General features: G+C 36.5%; 1 protein-coding gene across 1 annotated transcript in view; it reads right to left on the reverse strand.

Moving 5' to 3' along the window:
- Nucleotides 1-1,204: 1,204 nt before the first annotated feature.
- Nucleotides 1,205-16,418, reverse strand: part of LOC108252275 (protein slit-like) — a 174,428-nt gene continuing 159,214 nt past the window's right edge. The window contains exons 2-3 of the mRNA XM_017443690.2: nucleotides 9,304-9,375; nucleotides 1,205-1,337 (exon numbers count right to left, since the gene is read on the reverse strand). Of these exons, the coding sequence (XP_017299179.1) occupies nucleotides 1,262-1,337; nucleotides 9,304-9,375 (148 nt within the window). The 3' untranslated portion in view covers nucleotides 1,205-1,261. The remainder of the gene's footprint in view (nucleotides 1,338-9,303; nucleotides 9,376-16,418) is intronic.

Consider the following 16,418-nt stretch of genomic DNA (forward strand, 5'->3'; position numbering starts at 1 on the left):
ACAAGAAACAGTTACCACAAACATACGGGAAATTAATACACCGTTCAAGTCACTGAAAACCCCTTTCAGCGTTTACTGAAAGGAACAATTTGTTACAGCCAGTCAGCGGGTGGTGTAAGGGTGTCAAAGGCTTGTTGTTGGGAACTTGTTGAGTTCGTCAGAAAGTAATTATTCACATCAACCCCAAAAAGGGGAATGCCGAAATTTCGGGAAATTAATACACCGTTCAAGTCACTGAAAACCCCTTTCAGCGTTTACTGAAAGGAACAATTTGTTACAACCAGTCAGCGGGTGGTGTAAGAGTGTCAAAGGCTTGTTGTTGGGAACTTGTTGAGTTCGTCAGAAAGTAATTATTCACATCAACCCCAAAAAGGGGAATGCCGAAATTTCGGAACTTGTTGAGTTCGTCAGAAAGTAATTATTCACATCAACCCCAAAAAGGGGAATGCCGAAATTTCAGGTGAACTTGGGCGGGAGGGGATTTGAGGTCAATGACCTATTAAAAGGTTGTAAAGGTACCTAATGTACAATAAAATTTCTATTGTACATATGTGTATAGAAAATCATGTGACATGTTGACATGTAACACCTTGAAAGTAGAAGGTATTTTAAAATACTTTGTAGAGGAACTTGGCTAAGCTTGACGAATTAGTAGGTACATAACTATTGTACACATGTGTATAGAAAATCATGTGACATGAAACACCTTGAAAGTAGAAGGTATTTTAAAATACTTTGTAGAGGAACTTGGCTAAGCTTGACGAATTAGTAGGTACATAACTTTTAACTCATTGTACACATGTGTAGGTATAGAAAATCATGTGACATGTAACACCTTGAAAGTAGAAGGTATTTTAAAATACTTTGTAGAGGAACTTGGCTAAGCTTGACGAATTAGTAGGTACATAACTTTTAACTTTAAACAAATGTTTATGTACATATTGTACATATTTACTTCACATAAACTAATTTCTGCATATATGTAGTTATAGGTAAGTTAATTTCTGAATGGTGAATTTTTCCCAATAAAAATTAGTATGATAAATAGGTATTTAGGTAAAAAATTTAAAAATCGGTGTTAGTTGGTTCAATCAATGAAGTAGGGGTTCAGATTAGTTGGTATAATCAAAGGGGGGGGGGGGGGGGAGAAAAAATAACTTACAGCCCCCTTAAAAAATCGGTGTTAGCTGGTTCAATCAATGAAGTAGGGGTTCAGATTAGTTGGTTTAAACAGGGGGGGGGAGGGAGAAGAAAAAATCACTTACAGTCTCTCAAGGGCGACCAAATCCTGGAAGGCATTCTTCTCAATGGTGTGGATGTTGTTGTCCATCAACTGCCTGAAAGAAAATAACAAATGACGGGGTCAATAGGCTGTGGTGTAAATAGGCTAGTTAGAAAAAGCGTTCCTATGTAGGTCCTGCCTCAAATGGTCTATATCTGTTAATACCGGTGGTTACCAGACTTTTTGATAGCATAAGACTGCTGTTAATGAACACCCCACTATTTTGCTGCAAAAGGAGTAGGGGTGAAACCTTATGTCTGTTAATACCGGTGGTTACCAGACTTTTTGATAGCATAAGACTGCTGGAACACCCCACTATTTTGCTGCAAAAGGAGTAGGGGTGAAACCTTATGCAACAAAAAAGGTGGGATAATCCAACCGCGTTTTACATTTATGTAGTGAATTGAGAACCGCCATGCCAGGCAATAGGTACAGGTTAGCTACTGAAGTTAATCCAAGGCACCATTTCCGTTTTATTCATGTACCGTTTTCCTGGCCCGGAAATGTCTTCCTTCATTTCCAGAGTTCTTTTATTTTATTTATTTACCTTTTTTTCTACAATTGAAAAAGTACAAAAGAAACACTAGGTAAAGAAAGAATAAAAAGAATAGAAAAATCAGGAAAACAAATAAGAAATGCAGGGAATGAATTCTATGAGAATCTTAGGGACGAGAAAAGAGGAGTGGGGAGCTAACAAAGGAAAGGAAAGAAGGAGGAGAAAGCCGATAAAGAAGAGGAGACGAAGGAGGAGGAGACGGAGGATAAAAGGAAAAGGGAATGCCAAAGGAAAGAACAGAGTATTATCTTTTTCATGTTGTCTCAATTTTCCATTCGGTGGTTACCAGACTTTTTGATAAGACTGCTGTTAATGAACACCCCACTATTTTGCTGCAAAAGGAGTAGGGGTGAAACCTTAAGCAACAAAAAAGGTGGGATAATCCAACCGCGTTTTACATTTATGTAGTGAATTGAGAACCGCTATGCCAGGCAATAGGTACAGGATAGCTACTGAAGTTAATCCAAGGCACCATTTCCGTTTTATTCGTGTACCGTTTTCCTGGCCCGGAAATGTCTTCCTTCATTTCCAGAGTTCTTTTATTTTATGTATTTACCTTTTTTTCTACAATTGAAAAAGTACAAAAGAAACACTAGGTAAAGAAAGAATAAAAAGAATAGAAAAATCAGGAAAACAAATAAGAAATGCAGGGAATGAATTCTATGAGAATCTTAGGGACGAGAAAAGAGGAGTGGGGAGCTAACAAAGGAAAGGAAAGAAGGAGGAGAAAGCCGAGAAAGAAGAGGAGACGAAGGAGGAGGAGGAGACGGAGGATAAAAGGAAAAGGGAATGCCAAAGGAAAGAACAGAGTATTATCTTTTTCATGTTGTCTCAATTTTCCATTAAATTTTCACAGGTCATGGACTTTTTTTTTAGATCGCAGATTTTTCCTACCTCTCCTTTGATTTTCTTTCCTGGCGTTTCCTTGTTTACGTCATAAATATAAAAGTAAACAAAGGATCAGGAGAGGACAGGATGAGAATGAAAAGTGATTTTCCAACACCCAACTCCCTTTCCACCACGTCATAAATATAAAAGTAAACAAAGGATCAGGAGAGGACAGGATGAGAATGAAAAGTGATTTTCCAACACCCAACTCCCTTTCCACTACGTCATAAATATAAAAGTAAACGAAGGATCAGGAGAGGACAGGATGAAAATGAAAAGTGATTTTCCAACACCCAACTCCCTTTCCACAGTAGAAGGTGGGTTCTTCGTAATAGCGGTCTGTTGTAAAAAAAGTACGTAGTGGAAAATATACACATTTCCATAAATCTACAAACACTACGAGTACACTACAGAAAAGTTCAGGCTTTGCGAAACGCCCAAGTTGAAATCACAGTTCCATTTAATGTACCTATTATTTTGAGAAGTACGTAATGGAAAATATACACATTTCCATAAATCTACAAATAGCTACGAGTACCTACACTACAAAAAAGTTCAGGCTTTGCGAAACGCCCAAGTTGAAATCACAGTTCAATTTAATGTACCTATTATTTTGAGAAATCATTGATATTAATGCGTAAAACTTTGACTAGAAAGTTCACGTTTGGCTTTTATTACTGCAGGAAGTGGCCTGTTTTTGCTCAACTGGCAGAATATGAAAAAAAATAAAAGGAGATTAAGCAAAAACGAATATCGAAGCCGAAACATGTTACTGAGGTAATGTAAAGTGTTATTGTAGCCTAACTGTTCTAATGTTCAGAGCTTTTGTGAAGGGCCTTTTGTTTAGGTTGAAACAAAGCTCGAATTTAAACTCTATGGGTAAGAAAAAATGGAACACTGAGATTAAAATGGCCATTACTAAAACATCCGCTATACAAATGGGTGACTTCGATACTGTCATCCCTTGAACTAAAAAATAAAATACCAGAATGGGTGACCAGACATTGTGGGTGACTTATTGTCATCCTTGAAAGTGGATTAAAAAGTAGAAAATGCAAAATAAAATACCAGAATGGGTGACCAGACATTGTGGGTGACTTATTGTCATCCTTGAAAGTGGATTAAAAAGTAGAAAATGCAACATGCAATACTCGAACGTCAGGAAGAAAGGACTGAAGTAATGAGGACACTCCGGGAAAAACGTACAATGGGAATATTTTCTCTGACAATAGGGATATAGAATACACCATTGCAATGCACACAGCCACTTCAGCTTCCACACAGGAGAGATAAATACAATATACAGCGTGTACCTTTAGCACTTCTGCTAGGTGTATTTTTGTCCTTAAAAAAAGTTTAAAAAGGAAGAAATTGTAAAAATATTGGAGGTCTTATCGTCCCGAAAATGAAGAGAGAAGGACAGGATGGAAGAAAACTAGCCGTTTCGAGAAGAATCGAACCTTATTCATTAGGACTAAGTTCGCCCTGGGCAGGAATCGAACCCGCGACCTCATGATAATGGGATGATTTTATCACATAACCATTTTACAGTCCCAAAAAACTACACAAGAAAACATTTTACAGTCCCAAAAAACCATTTTACAGCCCAAAGAACTTTTTGTAAAATGGTTACGTATATGTCTTTCATCGAGCCCTGTCAGCTACTCATACACAACAAAGTATCATATACGATACACAAGGTATTAAAAAAATTGCAATTTTATTATGAGTCCCATTTATAATTAGGTCATTACGTATTCTATTCCCCAATATTTCTCTACTAATAATTCCATTTTCTAAGTTGAAGTTAGTTTTCCGATGTTTAAATATGTGCTCTTGTCTAAAGAAAACAATCTTTAATCGATCCTTCTTCTGTGAATTTATCCTGTGGACTCCAAAAAAGAACTTTCAGGACTCAAGGAAAGAACCACATAATTAGCGCTGCTTTCAAATGGTAAGTCATGAGAAAACTGAAAAGGACTCTTTCCAGTGTCCAGCAATCGCGTATTCGCTTTGCAATCTAGCAATATTCATGGATATGCTGACGCACATAGCACCCATATCATGATATTCTTCAGCAATCAGCATGCCCTCTATCCAAAGCTGTGAACAAATACCTTCAAACACGTAGAGCACCGTCCAGCATTTAAATCAGCACCGGAGCCCCCATCAGCAAAGTAAATATTGTTAATGTAATTGATTGGAATTGTGAAGGATTCTGAAGTGCTCCCTACCAGATCACCCTTCATTCCCCGGGGAAGTATTTTATATTCAAATTGTGAATTGTAAAAACAAGGAGGGGGATGGAAAAAAAAAGTTAAGTGTCAATGTTTATTACGTCAGCTACTCGAGGGGAAAAGAGAGGGAGGAAACTTGGCAAGACAATCAAATCTAAGTTAAGTGTCAATGTTTATTACGTCAGCTACTCGAGGGGAAAAGAGAGGGAGGAAACTTGGCAAGACAATCAAATCTAAAAGTTAAGTGTCAATGTTTATTACGTCAGCTACTCGAGGGGAAAAGAGAGGGAGGAAACTTGGCAAGACAATCAAATCTAATCTCTTTTTAATGAGTTGACCCTAATCAAAATTTCGTACCAGTGTCACGACAGTTTCAATCTGATTTGGAATTTGTTTCACTTCCAAAAGGTTAAAAATTGTCAAACGTAAGCAAGTAAGCACGTACACCCTAAAAAATTGTCAGTATTAAGTTGAGAACGGTGCAGGGTTACACACAAACGTTTAATTTTACTTCCCCAAATCAAAAGAACCAATTTTGAGAAATCATTGATATTAATGCGTAAAACTTTAGCTAGAAAGTTCACGTTTGGCTTTTATTACTGCAGGAAGTGGCCTGTTTTTGCTCAACTGGCAGAATATTAAAAAAATAAAAGGAGATTAAGCAAAAACGAAAATCGAAGCCGAAACATGTTACTGAGGTAATGTAAAGTGTTATTGTAGCCTAACTGTTCTAATGTTCAGAGCTTTTGTGAAGGGCCTTTGAAAGAACCATCAAAAGATTCGAAATTACATAATTCAAAAGGATTTCGAAAAACTTTAGTGAAAGCTACTTAGATTGATCCATAGACTTTTGTATCACATGTTGCATGATAAAAACATGTTTCATCACAAAAACAAAACACCTGCATAAAATCCAGGTACGGTGCAGGGGGTTCAAACTCGAACTGTGTCAGCATTTAGCACAATAAAGTAACAAAGACGTCTCCACTAATAAGATAATCTCATTGCTTGCAAACACATAAAATAATTACCATCAAAAGATTCGAAATTACATAATTCAAAAGGATTTCGAAAAACTTTGTTGAAAGCTACTTAGATTGATCCATAGACTTTTGTATCACATGTTGCATCATAAAAACATGTTTCATCACAGAAACAAAACACCTGCATAAATTCCAGGTACGGTGCAGGGGGTTCAAACTGAAACTGTGTCAGCATTTAGCACAATAAAGTAACAAAGACGTCTCCACTAATAAGATAATCTCATTGCTTGCAAACACATAAAATAATTAAATTTACGATTCCGAAAACTTTTTAATCGCTAACTATGTGAATGCTACTATAGGGAAGGTAATTCCTTTGTTGCGCTATGTTGTAGGATAATAACTTAAATAGGACAGATGAAGGTTACTGAAACTGCCTTTCACCACAGGATTTTCTTCTGCATACGAATCGTACAAGGTTCTCATGTCAATGAATTTTAATCTTGATCCAATATGCAATGATATAACAAATTATTGTTTCTTCCCTTCATAATGATTATTAAACTTGATATACCTATTTTGTTGAAATCCTGATTAAAAGGTGATGCCAACTTTAAACAAAACATTTTCCCAAAGTACTAAGCTCGAAACAATAATTTCCTACATCATACTTGGTTGGTATACTGTGTATGAGTAGGATAAGGGTAAAAAAAAAAAAAAAAAAAAAAAAAAAATGTGGATGCTCGACGAAACATATTCAAAGGAACCCTGGAAGGAAAGATAGGACGGGGGAACAAAGGGGAACTATGGGAAGAAAGGATGGGGAGAACGGATGCAATGGAAAATGCAAAGAAAATCTCGAACACAGGGTATTTCGAGCCGCTTATTCTGCTTTGCTGGATATCTTGCAAAGGATATTTTAGACTTTAGAGTTAGAGCATAATGGGAGATTGTAATATGTGTTTAGCAATGTTTAGAATGCTTGCAAAAGAACGTAATGTTATGTAGAAGAGCAGGGGGTATGCTAAGGTAAAAGGAAGGTAATCTAGGGAAAGTGGGAGGTAAGCCAGGGGAAGAAGAAGGCAGAGGGAATAATTCAGGAAAATTCCAATGATCAAATCAGTTGTGTTGCCAATATTAATACATGTCTTTAAAAAACATTACGTAAGCATTATATTAGTTGCTGTGACGTCAAAACTGCTAAATGTAAAGTTCAAAGTTGCTTCCTGCCTTAGTGAAAAGCAGCCCTGATTTAACAGAAAGTGATGGATAGTAATTTCACGATCATTACTTACAGTACCTACACCATCCATGACAGGATCTCTTAATCCAGCTATGAGGATAAGTTGATAAGCGATCCCTTTACACACTTTACAGCGAGCGCATTTCTCCCAATGACCAACATACTAAAAAGCTCAGTTGATATATCAACTTTTAAACACGCTGTATCTGCATGACCGAACAATGTTCAGACCAAGGCCACACTGTATACAAATGTTATAGTGTGTCTTGTAATACAAGATTTATTGGATTCGGGTAGGTATTATGTTGTTAGAAAAACAAACAATAACTTGATTTTACTGAGTAAAGGGTCAGAAAATATTGAGCCATTTTGTACGAGTAAAGATTCCTGAAATATTGAGTATTTGATGGTGTGATGGCCCAAGATTGAAGACAACAGTTACTCTCAGTTTCAGTCCTCAATGTTAGGGGAATTTTTTTTTTGCAATTTCAGGATTTAGAATTTTAGAACTTTTTGTGGTGGATGTGTCCAATGCACCAAACTTCTCAAACCTATTGTAGTGGATGTGTCAACTGCACCAAACCTCTGAATTATGTTCAAGTTAAGAGAGTAGAAAGATACAAATGTCCAGAGAAGTCTTTGGACACACCATTACAATTTTCCTTCCTAGTGCACCACTCTTACTAATTGATATTGCTGTTCTTCATCTCCCCCTTTTTCTCCCTTTCTTCTACCCTTCCTATTCTTCCTTCTTCTCTTTCTTCCTTTTCTCCTTCTTCTCTATATTTCCTTTCACCTCCTCCTCTCTCTTCTTCTCTATTTTCCCTTTCTCCTCCGCATCCTTCTTCTTCTCCCCCCTTCCGGTTCGTATGACAACACTACATTTGCGAGTACATTTGGAGACAAGGCCGAGAAGTATTTTTCAATTATGTTAAGTTCTCCTTTTAATTGCTCCAGGAGAAAGTTTAGTATCTTCTCTCTTTACCTCTTTTTCTCCCTTTCTTCTTCTCTTCCTCATCTCCCTTCTTCTCTACCTTCCCTTTCATCTCCTTTTCCTCCTCTTTCTTCTTCTTCTTCTCTACTTCCCTTTCTCCTTCTCCTCTTCTTCTTCACTACTTCCCTTTCTCCTCCTCCTCCTCTTTCCTCTTCTTCTCCATTTTCCCTTTCTCTTCCACATCCTTCTACTTCCTCTCCTCCTCCTTCTCTTTCATCTTCTTTTCTATTTTCCCTTTCTCCTCCGCATCCTTTTTCTCTCCTCCCAACGTTTTTACCCCTCTTCGGTTCGTATGACAACATTACATTTGCGAGTACATTTGGAGACAAGGCCGAGAAGTATTTTTCAATTATGTTAAGTTCTCCTTTTAATTGCTCCAGGAGAAAGTTTACAGCCGTTTTTCCATTTAATTTCCGGCCTTTTATGTCTTTGTGCGAACAATTGATTTTCGTTTTTATATCCTGACCTTCTTTCACCATCTTCCCTCTTTCGCAAGAGACACAAAACGGATGTGCAGGCATGAGTGAAAGTATAATTGGACAGATTTGATTAAACAAAACATCAAAGGAGCATGAAAAAGGGTTATTTTTTGAAATGTTGAAAAAGAGAGTTTTCAACTTGGCAATGACAATTTTATTATGAGTCCCATTTATAATTAGATCATTACGTATTCTATTCCCCAATATTTCTCTACTAATAATTCCATTTTCTAAGTTGTAGTTTCCCAATGTTTAAATGTGTCCTCTGTAGCTGTGTGCCATACAGTCAGTCACCATCCAGATATGATTCTCATCCATTATACTCGCGGGATAACACTGGAAAACACTTGACTCTTTTCTTGGGAATGTAGAAACAAAAAACTTCCCAGTCTAGGTTTTCCATAATCTTGCTTTTCCCATTCCCCATTATCTAGATAGTAGATACTTAATTAGATTGTCCGCAATTTTCCGCAAAAGACAAAAAATCTCGAGTATTGTTTACACTCAATAAATACAAATATGTATCCATTATTCTTGATTGCCCCCCCCTTTTCAGACCGTTTCAAGTATTTCCGATCGGGTCCCATAGAATCATAGAAAGAAAATTCAAGTTATTCAATCATAAATCTCAAAATACTTACAGGATTCGTAGACTGGACAAGTCCTCGAAGTCTGCATCGAAAATGACCGTCAAGTTGTTGCCTTGAAGATCTCTGCGAACAAAGAAACAACATTGTGTTGTTAGAAAAACAAACAATAACTTGATTATACTGAGTAAAGGGTCAGAAAATATTGAGCCATTTTGTACGAGTAAAGATTCCTGAAATATTGAGTATTTGATGGTATGATGGCCCAAGATTGAAGACAACAGTTACTCTCAGTTTCAGTCCTCAATGTTGGGGGAAAAAAAATTTGCAATTTCAGGATTTAGAATTTTAGAACTTTTTGTGGTGGATGTGTCAAATGCACCAAACTTCTCAAACCTATTGTAGTGGATGTGTCAACTGCACCAAACCTCTGAATTATGTTCAAGTTTCAGATGATGATAATGTTGTTACCTCGGAAAAGATTCAATAGTCTACTCACGAAAGTAAGAATAATAAAATGTCTGTTACCAATTTTGTAAGTAAAGCGGTTATTGATGCTGAGGAAATTGTATGTGAGAATCATCTTCCTTTATTCGGCCTTTAGGTACCTGACATGGACAATAGTGAGTGTATAAAATGCTGTGAGTCAGATTGGCCAAATACGTTGAAGCCGTCTACAATACTCGTACAGTACCTTTATCTTTATAACATCTCACACTCTCATCTTCCTATAGCTTTTTCTCATTCCTCTTCTTACTCATTATTTGAGTACATTACTGAGCCCGTTTTAATTTGTATAAATTGCTCTTACATGTAAATGCTCCAAGACTTTAGTGTTAAGACGGTTCTAATTTATAATGGAGCTTATTTATTTGTTCATTTTTTTTATACAAGAACAAGCTACAGTTTTTTGAAGTTAGTTTTGTTTAATACCATAAGACGGGGTATTTGCAAGAAATTAATTGTTTTGTTTTCAGTAACTTCATTCTGAATTGCAGGCCTCGATATCTTGCAAGGTCTCAATTTGGAAATATTTTGCTTCTTAGGGAATCGACTTTCATATGTTTGTTCTTGTAGAGAGGAGCTCCTCATGTCCATGGTGGTTTCTTCAATTTTTTTACTTTTGAAGGAACGTTCAACAACATGGTATCTACTTCAAAAGAAGAAATGTGACCACGACCAAACTCCAATACATCAACATCATCCTTTTGAAGAGAAAACACTAAGAATACACATTGAAGAGACTGTTTCCAAAGTACACGTAGATAGGTACTAGATTTTAACACTTTTCAAAATGTGTCACCCATTATTCACGTTCGCTGTATCTTAAGAACAAACAGTCAGAAACCACCTCTAAAATGAAATTTCATATTTGCTCTAAGAAAACACCAAGATAAATATGAAGTACGGATGATAATAAATTAAATACACAGAGTAAATAAAAAAAAAAACATAAAACGCACGCTCGTGCATTCATGTTTTGAATCAAAAAGAATAAATAAATTTTTAATACAAACTGTACCTCTTTAATTTCATAAGTTGGCATTACTCACGGATAAAATAATAATAATAATAATTGTAACACATTAACTTCCAGTGACGGATCTGTAAAAATTCTGGAATCAAAGTACCTCTAGTACCGTTTCAACACCAAGCTCAGACAAACTGTCTCTACACTGAAAAAATTCGCCTTGAAAATCAACGAAAATTTGCGTGTTCTAAGGCGCATTGACTTGATTCTGATCCAATTAAGGAGCCTGTTTTTTCTCAGAAAATCGGTTCTGTAGATTACATTAGTAGACCTTCTTTTTATTTGAACGCAATACCTTCCTTTTTAGAACACTCCTTGAATACTAAGGAATTTCAGGAAATTTGTAAACAAGGAGCACTCCTTGGTCCTTAGATCGATTTTCCAGGGCAATTTGTTTCAGCGCAGCCCCTCCACTGACAACAAGCAGCGCCGTGTGTGCGACTTTGTTTTGAAAGGTGGAAACACTGCGGCACAAGGCACAAGAGAGGCTCTGTGGTTCATGGTGTGGAAACTTTTGAATATCATTATCTTCAATTGATTTATTAGTTATCCTGTGAAAAAGAAACTACAGTAATAAGTACCTATCTATACATATCATGGATTCTCAATTTGACTTTTGGAAAAGCTTTTCTGGCGACTGATGGTTATTGACTCACTAATAACCAAACCTTTCAATTGCCCATTTTAATAATGAGGCCAACTACAGTACCTGCTTAGGAGCCTTCATTATTCAGAACATGAACTCTGTCAGAGTCGACAAGAGCCTGGGAGATAAGTGCCATGTTGGAAGGATGACAGAAAAAGAGTGGAAAGACGGTCGCGAAAAGCCATCCAGAATTCAGACTTCAACGAATATCTTACGGATTCGTAGAAGCTTAACCCATCCTCTAGGACTGTCCAGCCCCTACACCTAAGCCTCGGATCGGGATATCTTATGTCGGCAACTCACGTTCAGACCGTCTGATGACTGACCTAGGTTCGTCAGACAGTTGAAACGTGTGTGGTGGAAAAAGCTTCCGACCCAAGTCTCCCAGCCGAGACGGTCTGACAGTCTGAGCGTAAGTGCCCGCCCGCGGCATTACGAAGGAATGACCACCTCCCAGGTGCATCGGTTAAGGTTAAGGCTAGACAATTCTCTTCCTAGAAGTTTCTAGCTGCAGTGGCTTAGGACTTTTCATCGCCATTGTTCCGGACCTGACGAATAAAATTCACTTCCCCGCATTCGATTTCAATTACATCAAGATCAAACGAATTGATTCGCTTCAATTTTGCGCAAATCCTACAGACTTGTGTGGGCTTCTAGTAACGACGAAGGCTCTTGTTAATTCATTTCTCAGCATATTAATATTTTGATTAATGAGAAATCCTCAGAAGATTCTAAATCTAAAGTATAGGCAAGAACTATTGGATAAGACCAAAGCATCTTCTCTGGGATAAGAAATAATTTATCTTCTATGAGAATCAACGTCAGGTGGGCAGGGAAAATTACAGAGGGATCACAAATACGTGTACGTAGATACTAATGACCCTCAGAAGATTCTAAAGTACAGACAAGAACTTATTGGATAAGACCAAAGTATTATTGGATAAGAAATAATTTATCTTCTATGAGAATCAACGTCAGGTGGGCAGGGAAAATTACAGAGGGATCACAAATACGTGTACGTAGATATTGATTAAAAATCACTCACTCAATAATATTTTGCATCAGCAAACAGTTTTTTCTCTGATGAATGAGAAAATAGCCTGAGACTTGGGCGAAAGTCTAAACATGTTTTTAATGATAGTATCGATTTATCTTGCCAACATATTTCATTCATTCTTTATCTCCTATCTATACTCCGTGTTATTATCTGCTCGGATATAACATTATAGGAGCAGACTTTGAAACTTATCTCTCTCGTGTAAGCTTACATTACGCTCATGTGGAAAATGGAAGTCGTACGGTACACCATGAGAGAATTGTCGTCCTTCGATTGACTATTGGAATTCGATGTGACAGTTTTGAGGAAAATTCTCGTCTTGAGACTTTTGAATATTATTATCTTCAATTGATTTATTAGTTATCCTGTGAAAAAGAAACTACAGTAATAAGTACCTATCTATACATATTCTCAATTTGACTTTTGGAAAAGCTTTTCTGACGACTGATGGTTATTGACTCACTAATAACCAAACCTTTCAATTACCCATTTTGATAATGAGGCCAACTACAGTACCTGCTTAGGAGCCTTCATTATTCAGAACATGAACTCTGTCAGAGTCGACAAGAGCCTGGGAGATAAGGAATTGTCGTCCTTCGATTGACTATTCAACTATTGGAATTCGATGTGACAGTTTTGAGGAAAATTCTCGTCTTGAGACTTTTGAATATCATTATCTTCAATTGTTTTATTAGTTATCCTGTGAAAAAGAAACTACAGCAATAAGTACCTATCTATACATATCATAGATTCTCAATTTGACTTTTGGAAAAGCTTTTCTGACGAGTGATGGTTATTGACTCACTAATAACCAAACCTTTCAATTACCCATTTTAATAATGAGGCCAACTACAGTACCTGCTCAGGAGCCTTCATTATTCAGAACATGAACTCTGTCAGAGTCGACAAGAGCCTGGGAGATAAGAAATCTCAAAGAAACAAGAACACATCCTGACATCCTGTCTAATCATATTAAAATCCAGCAAGATAAAAATCTACATCCCATACAATAAATTATCATCGACAGAGGTAACTTAATACCATAGTGATGTACATTACTACTTTCATACAGCCAGTGCAAACTCAGTACAATATGCATATATGCAAATCCATTTGCATGTAAAATAGCAAAGTGAACAGACCCAGACATGTAATATAAATTTAGGAGCTCCCACCATATTACCATAGAGCCTCATTTAGTACTAGCGGCAATGGCAATATAATAACATAATTTGAAAAATGAAAAGCCATAAATCATGCAGTATTATGGGTCCACTGTCCTATCTGTGAGCTCTAGGCAAATTGTGCTGAACCGAACAAAATAAATTGCACACACCTCGTACAGGATTAGATGCTGATGGTCCAAGTTCTTAGGATGTCTAGTGAGTGACATGACCTCAGGCAGATATATAGAGTTTCCTAGAGAATATCAATAAGGTGGAATTTATTAAACCAGATCTAATCCTCGATCGAACTAAATATCCTAATGTACCAGAAGTTAGGTATGTAAGTAGATGTAAAATCAGTAAAATGACTTACTACGATGCCTTTGATGCAGACTTCCAAGTCCAAAATAGTTTGTTCTTATGTTCATATTTCTTAATGGAAAATAAAAGTCAAGTTCAACTTTGAAGCTTTGAACAAAAGCTCAATGCATATTATTTACTGTTTGACATATAAAGAACGATTTGACAGAATATTATCCGAAGTCTCATAATAACATAGAAAAGAAGAAGATACAAAGGATTATCATATGTTCATATTCTTATATGATAGCAAAATTTATGTTTTATAAATAGCGTTAGTTGCCTGCAAGGTGTCTATCAAAATGGAAAAATAAAATTCCCTGACTTTTCTCGGTTTTCCAGTCCATTTTTTCCAAATTTCCAGTCTACTTTTTCAAGATTTTCCATTAGAGCATGTCAATAAGGTGGAATTTATAAAACCAGATCTAATCCTCGATCGAACTAAATATCCTAATGTACCAGAAGCTAGGTATGTAAATAGATGTAAAATCAGTAAAATGACTTACTAATACGATGCCTTTGATGCAGACTTCTAAGTCCAAAATATTTTGTTCATATGTTCATATATCTTCATGAAAAATAAAAGTCAAGTTCAACTTTGAAGCTTTGAACACAAGCTCAATGCATATTATTTACTGTTTTACATATAAAGAACGATTTGACAGAATATTATCCGAAGTTTCATAATAACATAGAAAAGAAGAAGATACAAAGGATTATCATATGTTCATATTCTTATGCAAAATTTATGTTTTATAAATAGCGTTACTTGCCTGTCCTAATGCATCAGAAATCTACAGCAATTTTCAACTATGAAACACATTGATACAACTTTTGCCGCTTATCAAGTTGGTTTTCAAGTTACCGATTTGGTCTTCTCTAACCAATTTAGTGTGAAAATAATCAATATCGAACCACCGCACCGGCAAAACATGAAATTTAATTTGGAACTCAGTTTCGTAAATCGAAGGATTAGGCTCCACTGATTTAAGAGGAGAAATTTCAAGAAATTCGAATTCTGTTGTAATTTTAATTTCTACCTGATAAAAATCTGTGAATTTTCAACAAGATAGAGCTCTACAATATCTACATATTTATACCTGTGTACGTATAGGAAGGAGGGAATCAAAATCATTTATTTTTATTCCTTGAAACCTTGTTAATTTTTAATTGGTTGTTACACATTAAGGTTGAAATTTATTAGGTAGCCTCTCCTGTCTTGTGTAATTAAATTAAAATACTAATCATCCGGGTCCGTAGGCATAAAACGCACGCTCGTGCATTCATGTTTTGAATCAAAAAGAATATAAATAAATTTTTAATACAAACTATACCTCTTTAATTTCCTAAGTTGGCATTACTCACGGATAAAATAATAATAATTGTAACACATTAACTTCCAGTGACGGATGTATAAAATTCCGGAATCAAAAACATCTAGTATCCAATCAACACCAAGCTCAGACAAGCTGTCTCTAAACTGAAAGTCAGCCTTGAAAATCAAGGAAAATCTGCGCATTGAAAGGGATGCCCATCAAGGAGTTTATTTTTCGTTTCTAAAACTGTGTCCACACTTAGACGAAGGAATCGGGGTCTGTAGATTAAAGTTGACCTTTTTATTTGAACGCAACACCTTCCTTTTTAGAACACTCCTTGAATACAAAATATTTTCAGGGAATTTGTAAACAAGGAGCACTCTTTGGTCCTTGGAAGTGTTTTTCAAGGCGATTTGTTTCAGCGCAGCCCCTCCACTGACAGCAAGCAGTACCGTGTGTGCGACTTTGTTTTGAAAGGTGGAAACACTGCGGCACAAGAGAGGCTCTGTGGTTCATGGTGTGGAACACCACACACCACAGAGATCTGGCAACGGAACAAAATCCTCACTGGAACAAGACACCAGACGTGAAACGTGCTAGTTAAACGTGTCACCACCCACCCACTCCATCTACGAAATCAATTTGAATTAGAAATGTAAGTTTACGAGTGAGTGCATCCTGAAACAAGGCACTTCCCTTCAAACACAGTTCTGGTGTCATCATGAATGATGAGAAGCATCACTTGTGTATTTCTGAATTCATGTTGAAAATGGCTTCGACCAAGCGTGTTGGTTGATTCTTAAGACATCCGAGACTTGCCACTTTAGTTGGACCAGCCATGTCCTCGTAACTACTAGCACCTTTTGTGAAGGCAGGGAACATTTTGTTCATAGAACACAGACGTACACAATTCTCTGTACAACTCCCATACTCAAACAGCTTTCTGGCAGGAAGTATACATGAGAAATATTCAGCAGTTTTTTGGGAAAGGAAAGCTCATCTTTTCTTTGAAAAGCTCATGAACTTCCGGCAGACAACTTGCTCGAAATTATTTCATCAGATAATAGGGAAAGGAAAGCTCATCTTTTCTTTG

Source organism: Diaphorina citri, unplaced genomic scaffold, assembly GCF_000475195.1.
Source record: "Diaphorina citri unplaced genomic scaffold, Diaci psyllid genome assembly version 1.1 scaffold385, whole genome shotgun sequence".
Lineage (NCBI taxonomy): Eukaryota > Metazoa > Arthropoda > Insecta > Hemiptera > Psyllidae > Diaphorina > Diaphorina citri.